This window comes from Accipiter gentilis, chromosome 28 (assembly GCF_929443795.1).
Source record: "Accipiter gentilis chromosome 28, bAccGen1.1, whole genome shotgun sequence".
In the NCBI taxonomy this organism is placed as follows: domain Eukaryota; kingdom Metazoa; phylum Chordata; class Aves; order Accipitriformes; family Accipitridae; genus Astur; species Astur gentilis.
Genome location: NC_064907.1, coordinates 5,517,363 through 5,528,623, shown reverse-complemented (window position 1 = coordinate 5,528,623; position 11,261 = coordinate 5,517,363). Strand labels below are relative to the sequence as shown.

At 46.7% G+C, this 11,261-nt stretch overlaps 1 protein-coding gene across 1 annotated transcript; it reads left to right on the top strand.

Moving 5' to 3' along the window:
* Positions 1 to 773: 773 nt before the first annotated feature.
* LOC126051816 (saccharopine dehydrogenase-like oxidoreductase) lies at positions 774 to 10,864 on the top strand. The gene is made up of 12 exons (XM_049831505.1): positions 774 to 864; positions 1,115 to 1,227; positions 2,252 to 2,332; positions 2,803 to 2,932; positions 4,490 to 4,539; positions 6,156 to 6,286; positions 6,832 to 6,949; positions 8,112 to 8,231; positions 8,329 to 8,385; positions 8,927 to 9,038; positions 9,868 to 9,949; positions 10,673 to 10,864. Exons 1-12 carry the CDS (start codon positions 774 to 776, stop codon positions 10,776 to 10,778), a joined length of 1,191 nt encoding a protein of 396 aa, XP_049687462.1. The 3' UTR covers positions 10,779 to 10,864.
* Positions 10,865 to 11,261: the final 397 nt, after the last annotated feature.

Genomic DNA, 11,261 nt, shown 5'->3' with positions numbered 1-11,261 from the left:
GGTGAGTCGCCACAGTGCCAGATGGCGGCTGGCAAAGGCACGGCCCGTTCTCTGGCAGCCTGCGTAGCCGGCCGTGGTGTTGCCATGCACGTGCGTGGTGCACGCTCAGCCTCGCTGCCGGCCGAACCTGCGAAGGGGAAAGCAGCGGCCACGTCCACGGGTCTGGCTCAGAGACACCCCCGGGCCTGGGGCGCCCCAGGCCAGGCTCCTGCGGCCCGCAAGGAGGAAGCCCCGGGCGAGCAGAGTTGTACCATCCCGTCCACCGCTTGGCAGGCACTGGCATCAGCCGTTAAGCTTCGCAGTCAGAAAGCCGCTAACTTCAAGAAGAGACCCGTTCTCTAATGGCAAGACCGTGGTTGCGCATTGGAAGCAAAAAGAAAGAGCCAGGGCACGGTTCTTTTCCTCTGCCCGAGAACCGGCTGCAACGGGAGTAAATCCGCACCGAACGGGGGTTTGCATGTCCACGCTGCTACGGCGAGCGAGACGGGAAGGAACGAGTTTCCACTGCCGACAGGAGCGCACAGCGGACGGCGCCAGAGGAAAACAGAAACGCGTTCGCAAACGGCATCCCTGCATCGTTCCTGCCGGCACGGAGCTGGGGAGGCCGGTCCGGGAGAACAAAGTGCTCGCTCTTAGGGGAGGAGTAAATCACAAGCAGCCTCCAGCAACCGGGGTGGTACTTTTGCAGACAGAAGGCACTCCGTCACGGGAGCGAAGCTCTCTGCTTACAGCAGCGCTAGGACCCGCTGCGCCACAAGCGCAGAGGGCTGCTGATGGAGCGGGAGCATCCAGCAGCTACGAGAGCTGTGCCGCGAAGCCGGGAGAAGCTGCAGGCGGTGCTCGAGCGGGCGGCCGAGAGGCTGGGTACGGGCCGCGGCGGGGGGGGTCGTGCTGGCGCCGCGCCGCCGCCCGGCCCCCGTGCCCCGGCCCCCTCCGTGGGGAGCCGCCGGCGGGCGGCTGCGAAGGGAAGGGCTGAGGGGGCGACGCGGGGCGAGCCCCCCCCCCGCCGGCGGCGGCGGCGGCGGCGGGGCCCGCGCCGGGGAGGTGGCGGCTCGGCCCGGGGCGGGAAGCGAGGCGGCGGGCGGCGGCGGTGACGGCGGTCTCCGGTGCGCAGGGAAGGCGGCGCTCGGGGCGGAGGTCGGCGTGCTGCTGTGCGACGTGGGCGACGCGGCCTCGCCGGCCGCCGCGGCGAGGCAGACCCGGCTGGTGCTCAACTGCGCGGGCCCGGTGAGTGCGGGGACGCGGGCGGTGCTCCCGCGGCGTCCGCCGGGCGCGGCTGCCGGCAGAGCCCGGGCCGGCGTGTGCCCCTCGGCCGGCGTCCGTGTGCCCCTCGGCCGGCGTGTGCCCCTCGGCCGCCGGCAGCCCCTCGGCCGCCGCTCCCCGGCTGCGTGCGGCTGGGCGCCCCGCTGCGCGGGGCGGGGAGAGCTGCGGCGGCGACCGGGAGCCTCTGCGGCTGGGCTGCGGGGTTTCGGGAGCCGTCCGGAGGAAAGGGCGCTTTTCGAGACGGCCCCAGCAGTGCAGCCGTGTCCTGGGGTCGCCTGCAGACTCCCCGGCACGGCACGATTTCCGCTGGGGGAATTCGCGGGCGGTTCTCGCTGAAGGGCAGCAGGGTTGGGTGGGGGTTTGGCGGCGGTGGGGGTTTTTTGGCTTGTTTTGTGGTTTGGGGGGAGCCTTTCCCAGGCAGCAGAAGAAACTGCTCGGAATAGCGGGGAGGAGTTTTGGGTTGGGCCAAAACGGTTTCAGGGGTGCTAGCGCTGAAAACAAATGGAGCGGGAAAAGAAGCCCACAGAGATGCTCTTCTAAGTTCTTGGCCCCTTTAAAACTCTCGGTGGCGAAACTTCCAGCGCGCTTGGAGGGGATCAAAGTACAAGAGCTGGAAGTTGGGTCGTGACGACGTCTTGGAAATTGGCGGTACTTAAGTAGAGAATATGCTGATAACAGGAGCGCAAAAAGCATACCTTGAGATTAGACACGTTGAGTTGGCCTTGGTGGTCTTACCTTTGGAGAGAAACAGGGTGCAGCAGTCTGTGCAGCAAACTGCACCATCAGTGATGAAGGTTGTTGTGCTGCTCCTTCTCCCGAGCCCCCCAAAACCCACAAGTACTATTACATTTTGGCCCCACGTAGCAAACCCAGTACCCACCAAGGGCTTACTTCTCTTGTGGGTGGCTCTGTCAGATGAAGCACGCTGGGTGAGTTGTGGTGGGTGGGTTTTATTTTTTGTAACGTGGGGTGGTCTTTCCTTCTATAGTATAGATTCTTTGGAGAGCCTGTGGTAGAAGCTTGTGTTGAAAACGGTGCGAGCTGTATTGACGTCTGTGGAGAACCCCAGGTACGTGACCGTAGAAAAATGCTACCTTCTATCAAAGAGCTGTTAAAGGGGTATTTGTGTAGTATTTTTCTGCTAACGTTGCTGAGCGTGAAGACAAATTTTGCCTCCTGCTCTGCTGGTTTACGATGCATTACTTGTTTTTAAGTACATTAATGTGTATTAGTTGGATAGTTTTCTTACTTGGAGACAAGAGCCTCTCGGGTTCTCTCTGGAAATCCAAAATGCTTGAGTTCTGCTTCGAGTCTGGGTTGTGATTCTACATGGGAATTTTGTGCAGGCCACCTTTCTTTGCACTGCTGTGATACTTTCATGCCGTAAAACAGGAGTAGCATGTATCTGTCTTAAAGATGCTTGTAAGTTTTTTGAAGTATGCGGGGTGCTGTGATAAGACAGTAAAGCGCTGATGGCTCATATTGGGTGTGGCCGAGTACAGAGTTGTGCTTAAAATACTTGTTCTGACTGTGTTTTAGTTTCTGGAAGGAATGTACCTGAAATACAACGACAAAGCTGCGGAAAAGGGAGTGTATGTCATTGGAAGCTGTGGCTTTGACTCTATACCAGCTGATATGGGAGTACTGTACACCAGAGACAAGTTGAAAGGTGACTTATTTAAGTGTGACCTTATGCGGAAAAAGAAGTGCAGACCATGCTTTCATCTGGCTTCCCAAAGCAGCAATGCTTATGTGGAGACTCCTTCAGTCTCTCTTTTTGCCTGCCTTTACCAGCTGATCAGTTTCGACCAAACCTGGTAAATAAAAATTGAGAAGTAAATCATATTCCCATTAGCTTGGAGAAGATTGGTCATTAGGTGAAGGAGGGATTCAAGGTAATGCTGCTCGCTGAGAGAACAGAACCTGCAGCTGTCAGCAGCAGGCTGTTGAGCCAGGCTGTGGACATCCCTAGGCAAGGCTCAGCGCACTGCCCCTTGTGCAGTGCGGATCTTGTAGGGAAAAGACAGTGGGGACAGGAAGGCTGCGGGAGAGGGATTGGAAATTAGTGGGTGATCCGGTTTCCTAGGTTTTCTTTCTCTACTGGAAGCCCTGAGAAGCCATTGTCTGAGTGTAAGTAGACAGCCAGTGCTGTGCCGTGCCTTTGTCTTAAAGAGCAGCCAGACAGTAACTGAAAGAGGATAAATATATTTGAGGGAAGATGCGAGATGATTCCATTCTGTGCAAATAGTACTTGCTCCCAATCTCAAATGCGGATACTTCGTTCATCAGGTCTGACTTGCAGTCGGAAGGGCTGATGAAAGCATCCGAATGTTTTGCTTTTATGTACCGTTAGAAGTGCTATGAAGTGGGATTGCTTTACGTTGGAGCGTGTCATCAGCTTTCAGTTTAATAAAACTCAATCTGGATCTGATTGAAGGGAGAGGAGAGGCATGGAAATGAGTATCTGGTTGTTCGTGGGGTTATAATTTGATGTCTGATACTTGATTTGAAGAAAGATGTCTTTTATATCTTCCTGTTTGGCCTTTAGGGTATTACCAGCTGTCTATCCAGTTGCTTGCTATATTGACATTTGCCCCCACAAGTACAGTCTTAATGCTCTCAGAAGGAACTGAGCAAAGCAAAACAAAGCGGAATTTGGAGGAGTTGTTTTGTTTTGCTATTCATCACAACTAAGCATGCTTTGCAAAACACAAGCTATGCTAAACTTAAAGGTTTTAGGATATCTTGTGTGTTTCGAGGTTTGGGGGAGGGGGTTGGGGGTGGGGGGGTGTTTGGTTTGGGTTTTTTTGTAGTTAAGGTCTACCAAAATCTGTAAGTCCATCTCAGTTTTCACAGCCTACATAATCCTTAATTTTGAAACTTGGAGGAAAACTGAATATGGCTCTTAATATTCCTTTCCTTTATTTTTTTTTTGTTGTGTATTATTTTTATTATGTCATTAAGTAGATAAGACAAATGAAAAATGTAGTGAGTAAAGCTAATATTGGTGACCCTTCTTGAAGTACTTTATGTAAGAAGTTTGATACTTGCTAACTAAAAGAGCTGTGGAACTTAATCGTAGTTTATTTTACTTTGAGGTAAAGATGTGACTCTGCCTTTTCAACTAACAGTGTCAGTGGCCTGCTGTTTGAGTCTACCAGAGTGTACTCTGGCTTTGTGAACTAATGACTGTATATGCCAAGTCATGTTTTCTCCTCCCTTAAAGGTACCTTAACTGCTGTTGAAAGTTTCCTGAAGGTGAAATCTGGGCCTGAGGCTAGTTGGTTTACGCCTTCTTGGAAACTGAGTGGTATTTGTGGTGACTTCACTGTAGCCCATTAGAATAACTGTTGTTACATTAATTCAGACCAAGGAACAAGCTGGCAGGTCTTTGGTGATGGCTCTAAGAACTTTAGGAGCTAACAGAAGTATGCCGAGCAAACACGCTTTTGTAAGGTTCGTTTGCATAGGCTGTCTACCTAAAGTTTGCTGTGTTAAGCCATTTCAGGAAATAATATTTGCAGAGATGTCGGAAGGATTCATACATAAATAAACTGTAACAGATACATAGTGTGTTGCCAGTAATCCTAGTGTTTGGCCGTTTGGTGGGTTTTTTTGCTTGCTTGTTTGTTTTGTTTGGGGGGTATGTTTCAAGGTACATGTATTAGCATTACAGGCAATAAAGTATAATAATTGCAACAAGGTGTAATGTATGTAATAACTGTAAGGTCATTATTGAAATACTGCAACGATGACCCAAACCAAGACAGTGTTGGTGCCCAGCAACGGAACATACTGCTTCTCCTGTCCTGTCCTGAGCACCCATATTGCCAGATGGGGCCCAAGTCATAGCCTGTTCTTATGAGCATTGGGAGGAGAGGAGGAAGTGCGTGGATTGGGAGAGTAATATCTGTCTGTTAAAGGACAGGGAATAGTAGTTAATGAGAGTGTATAAATCTGTATGTTGGGTATAAAGGTGGTTTAAGTATGTAGGATAAGTTGTAAGTGCTGGTAAGAAGGGATTTAGTAACGAGAATTAAATACAATGGGGCAGTTTTTTATATATATAGAAAAATAAATATAAAATCTTCTCTGTATTAACTTCCGTGGGACCTGAGCATGACACAAATGGTATGGCGTAAGGGGTGGAGATTGCATTGGGTCTGGCTGAGATGGAGTTAATTTTCCCCGTAGCAGCCCTCATCGTGCTGTGCTCTGTACTGGTGCTAGAAAGGTGCTGATAACACACCAGCGTTCTGGCTGCTGCTAAGCAGTGCTCGCACAGCGTCAAGGCTGGCTCTCCAATATTTCCCCCCGCCCTCACCCAGTAGTCTGGGGGTGGGCAAGATTCTGGGAGGGGACACAGCCAGGGTAGTGACCCAAACTGACGAAAGGCGTATTCCGTACCATATGATGTCTGCTCGGTGATAAAAGCTACGAGAAAGGAGGAGGGGTGGGGGGCATGTGTTAGTACAAGGTTTGCCTCCTGGAGCAACTGCTCTGTGTCCTGAAGCCCTGCTTCCCGGGAAGTGGCTGGACATCGCCTGCTGATGGGAAGTAGAGAATAAAGCTTTTGTTTTCCTTTGCTTCTGCATGCGGCCTTTGCTTTTGCTTTATTAAACCGCCTTGATCTTGACCTATGAGGGGTTTTTTTCCCATATGATTTTCTCCTCTCCCTGTCCTACTGAGGAGGGAAGTGATAGAGCTGCTTGGTGGGCACCTGGCATTCAGCCAAGGTCAGTCCACCGCATTTCAGTATACTTCTATGCGTGTAATCGTAATACACCTATGTAATAACGTGTAATATATGTAATAATTGTAAGGTCATTATTAAAATAATACATGAAACCTTCAGATGCTGAATTAACTACGGTTTCATGGTATGTTGCCAGGGCTCTTGTGCACATGATGGGACCTGGAAGTCAGCGGTTTATGGCCTTGCGGATCAAGACAACCTGAGGAAGCTTCGAAAAAAGATAGGATATGCCCCTGTTCCAGTAGTTGGTGCAAAACTTAAAAGCAGGTATAAGAAGCGTAAGACGTGAAACACGCTGTCTTCTAACAGCTCCAGTATTTACTATATAGGTTGGCAACATATTGCTTTCCTAAATACTAAAAAGATGCATTTAGGACTTCAGTGTAATATGAATGGATAGATACTCATCTAGTAGAATTGAAGATAAGCTCAGTTTTACTGATTTCTTCCTATTTTACTGAAAAAAAAGAGAACATGTCCCAGCATTTACGGGCTCTCAAAGTTAACTTGTTCTAAGAGACTTTTGTTGACATGGCAAACTTTTGTGTTTGATTTCAGAAGCGATTGGTAGGAGGAAAAAAGAAATGTGAGGAGAGTATTATTTTGATTATCAAATTCATCCTCGCTGTAGTGCGTGGGATTATGAGTTGAGCCAGGGATAAATTTGGAATGGTTTGCTTTCAGTGGAAGGAGGTGAAGTCATAGAAATGCTTGCGGAAAAAGCCAGTATGGGTAGGGCTGTTATGATCTGTTTCTTTCAGCACGCGTGAACATGTGAACATTTTTTCTGACTTTCTTTTTTCCATTGGCAGAGGACTTGTGTTTTACAATCAGGAATTCAAAGAGTACTCCATTCGATTCATGGGATCTGATGGTTCCGTTGTGAAACGGTCTCAGTGTTACTTGCACACAGAGTTGCAGGAAACACCTGTAAGTTACTGGTTTTGGTATACTATGTCCTTAGTAGCATTTTCAGCGCATCTTTCCTTTATGTGATAACTGTTCTTAGTGCAGATCTGCGTAGTAGGGCTTCTGCAGTTAGGTAAATAGTAACGAACTGCGATGTGCTTCTGCTTCTGTAAAGAAGGAGGCTGGTGCTGTTGGTCTCCTTTGCAAGCTGTTTGACCTGATGTGGTCCAGGTTCTTCTGGGTGCACGGGCCTCTTTCATACTACTCGATGCTCTGCCTGATGAGCTTGCTTATTGCTGCTAGCATAATAGATACGAGAGTCTCTCGTAGGGTTCTTATGCTATCTGATTTCTGGGCCTGTATTTGTAGGGAATGGAAGCCTTGAGTCACGGAAATATTTGAAAGGTAGGCTTCCTTATTTTGGGGAATGATGAATACGTTAAATTCTGTTCCTGTGCAGAGGCTTTTCTTGTTTTAATCAGTGGAGCTTCTAAAAGCATTGTAATTGTAGTCTGTGCAACTATGGTCAGGTCAGGTCAGTGTAGTAAACATTCTGATAAAGAATTCGTATGCTGCTCATTTGTATCTGGAGACGTCTTTGATGCTTGGGTCTCTGGTGTGCAGAGTAAAGGCAAGGTGAAGCGGTGGTCGTGTTTAGTTTTTGTTTTCCATGGTTTCCTGAGAGGAGACCAGCCCCAACAATGTATAGAACAGCTGTGCAGAATCACAGGCATCAGTTAAGAGATGAAGGTGAGACAGTGCTCTGAAAATATACTTGGAAACTACTCATGAGAAAGGCTTCCCATTGCTATTCCAAAATTCTAAAGGAAGGCGTCAGTTTGTCTTAAACTAAAGCAGTAAGAGGAGGAAAGGAAGATCTTGGGAAAGCAGCCTGGAATTGGATACCAAAATGCACCTTTCTTTAAAGTTTTCCACTCTTGTTTACCATGCTCGCTCCCTCGCCGTTCTGTAGTTACACGTGTCTTCTCATAATGAATTACAAAGCGAAGCATTATTCAAAGAGTTGTTTAGAACTAAGACAATTGTCTAAGGCCCTATTTAAACAGCTGTCTATTGTATCAAGCAATTGCATCCTAATTTGGGGGTAGATTCATTTTTACAAATGAACTGATGCAAAAATTTTAATGTAAATTCTACCACTGGAAATATGGTTTTGCCTCAGGTGCAGTATGGCGCTTATGTGAACATAGGTGGTCTTGGCTCTGTTATCAAGCTGATGTTTGCCGGCATTTTATTTCTTCTTCTTGTGAAGTTTAGCTTTGGAAGAAAACTTCTGACAAAAGTAAGTGTTCAGAACACAAAAGAATTAAGTGTTTGGATATTTTTTCCCCCTCTAGTTTACTGTTGTTTGGTTGGTTTTTTCCCCTGTTCTTATACAGTACCCGGAATTTTTCTCTGCGGGATTCTTCACAAAGAAAGGACCAACCCAGAAACAGGTAGCTGACTGTTTTCCATCACAATTACTGAATAGATTTGTTATGATAATGGTGGAATAGTAATCTAGAGTCAGCTGCTTAGTCCCAAAGAAATAATTTCTAAATGCACATTGTGTGTGCCTGTTCAGTTAGCTTTGAATATTTAAATCATCATGCCTTCTGCTATTAGACATCAGAGTATGTGCAACTCATACCAGGAGAAAATGGGTCATGTTGCTGGGTCTGATGTATTTACAGGGATGGCTCACAGCACTCACATCTGTCAACGGTGATGACAGGGGGAGACTGAGTAGTACAAACCCAGGACTGAAAGCCCTGAGAGAATAAATGGACTTTAGGACAGTAACAGTTCCAACAAAGGGGAAGTGATTACAAATTTAGATGAGATTGTACCTTTTAAGCAATAACTCCCAATAACTCTTCTCATATTTAGATAGATGATAGTATTTGTGGCATAATAGACACCTGTATTTACTACTTGTGCTTGCCTGATAGAAGTGAGTTACTGTTTTGGTGGCCACATTTGTCTTGTCCACTACAGATGGATGGAACCTCTTTTACAATGACTTTTTTTGGCGAGGGTTACAGTGAGGGGCAAGACCCCCAGTATGGCAAACCAAATGTCAAGATCTGCACTGAAGTGAAAGGACCAGGTATGTATGTCAGTAGCAGCTTACTGCTTTTGCCTTACATTCCCTGCTTGAAAAGAAGTTTATGGTTCCACTGCTACTCACCCTTGAGGAGCGCTTGCAGCATGGACAAAGTCAGCAGCCTTTACAGAGTATTACCTTGGATAGTAGCATTCACAGCCACTTCATTTGCTGCCTTGTCATTCGCTTTCCTTCTGACTTTCCCTGTTCCAATTTTTCATTTTTGCAGAGTAGAGCAGTTAAAGGGAGAGTGCTTTAAGGTTAGTTTTCAGTTGTTGCAGCCTGGACTTACTACTTGTTTATTTCCAGTCCCCTGTGAGTGAACGGAAGCAGATCTGGCATAGTATCATTTCTAGCCATAACATAACACCTCCCTTTGAGGGGAGGTGACACCTGAAGTCAAGTTTGGAGACAGCAAGAATGTGCATTCAGAAAGGAGTTAATGAAGCATAGCTTCTTTAAATAACTGCTGAATGCAACAGTCTCACAGCAAAAGTCTGAATTTAAGCACAGAATGGGGAAAGCTCTTGCTGTAATGGAGAGCCCTCTCTCACCTGTGAGGTGATCGCTCATGCTTGTTGTGTGGTTATAGGCCTGTAGTTGAAGCAGTATTTGTCCAGATTAGATCTTAGGGACTTCACCAGCTACTTGGGATGGTTACAAGGTAAAAAAGCTGTTCTTAAATGGGGAAGGCTGTTTTTGTTGCCAAAGAGATTATTCTTCAGCACGCTGTGGGTAAGAGCGAGATTACATTCTACATTTCAACACGCTGTACATTGTTTGTTTGGGGTTTTTTGTTTTGGTTTTTTTTGTTTGTTTGTTTGTTTGTCAGAGCCTGGCTATGTTGCTACACCAATTGCAATGGTTCAAGCAGCTGTATCTCTTCTGGAGGATGCAGCTTGTCTGCCTAAACGGTAAGTACTTTCCCATGCAGAACACCTTGATCTCCCCTAAAACTACTATATGTGTATGTTTCTCTTGGTAACTACAGATCTCATAACCCTGTGGATTTTTGTCTTGCCTCACCCAAATGGCTGTGCAAGGGAGATAACTTCACACACTTTGCTTTTGCTTTATTAAACCACCTTGATCTTGACCTATGAGGGGTTTTTTTCCATATGACTTTCTCCTCTCCCTGTCCTACTGAGGAGGGAAGTGATAGAGCTGCTTGGTGGGCACCTGGCATTCAGCCAAGGTCAGTCCACCGCATTTCAGTATACTTCTATGCGTGTAATCGTAATACACCTATGTAATAACGTGTAATATATGTAATAATTGTAAGGTCATTATAAAAATAATACGTGAAACCTTCAGATACTGATTCACAGCCATTTACTCTTCATCTGCCTTTCAGTTTGAAAAGATGTAGTCATACGTCTTTAGAAATGCTTTTGCTGCATCTGTTGCATCAGTGTCTGCATTTCCAGTTAATGGAATGGTTTCTCTTGAGTTTGCTGGCTGCAGAAACAAACCTATGAATATAACCAGCTTGCTAAATTCTGCACACGCTCTCCTGTGGGAGAGAGTGGCTTTTTCTTTCTCAGGCAGTGAAATACATCCTTGACTTAAAAATAAATAAAAGGTCTCACTCACTCACTGTACCACTACTGTTTTTCTCTTTTGATTTTCATTAACAGGGGTGGTGTATATTCTCCAGGAGCTGCTTTCTCCAAAACAAAACTGATCGATCGCCTCAACAAACGTGGTGTTGAGTTCTCTGTTATTAGCAAGCCTGAACTCTGAAGTCAAAACATAACTGTATGAACTAACCCCTTTCCTGGGTCTAACTCCAATAAAACTCATTTGGCTGTAAAAGCCTAATCATAAAATGGTTTCAGTGTGCTATTGTTTACAGCAGAAACAGAAGAAAAATGGAGTTAAAAGTTACAGTACTATTTGCTATAGCGAGCAAGCCCATGAAGGGGCTTGAGTTTTAGTTCCCAAGCATATTAAATCAGTGACTTATTGGGTACTAGTTCTAGAATTTTCTTTGATCTCTTCTAGCTAAGTTTTAAGCTACTACTTAAGAGAACCACTATGGCATCTGCTTTACAACCAGCCACAGCCTTCTTGCTTGGCCCCAGTCTGCAACTATTAAAAGCAGGCAGGCCCTGGATAACAAGTGCCTTAGCAGATGAAACAACTAGTTACTCCTCATGCCTGTTTGGGAGGGGCGCTATTGCTTTGTGGTGTTCTTGCTTTCAAAGCCCTAGTGCCCATAGTGAA

Excerpts from the sequence above, each read along its gene's own strand:
- LOC126051816 (XM_049831505.1), top strand. The coding sequence starts at position 774 with ATGGAGCGGGAGCATCCAGCAGCTACGAGAGCTGTGCCGCGAAGCCGG. Across the intron at positions 2,333-2,802 it reads ACGTCTGTGGAGAACCCCAG|TTTCTGGAAGGAATGTACCT; the intron begins GTACGTGACCGT and ends ACTGTGTTTTAG. Across the intron at positions 8,232-8,328 it reads GAAGAAAACTTCTGACAAAA|TACCCGGAATTTTTCTCTGC; the intron begins GTAAGTGTTCAG and ends GTTCTTATACAG.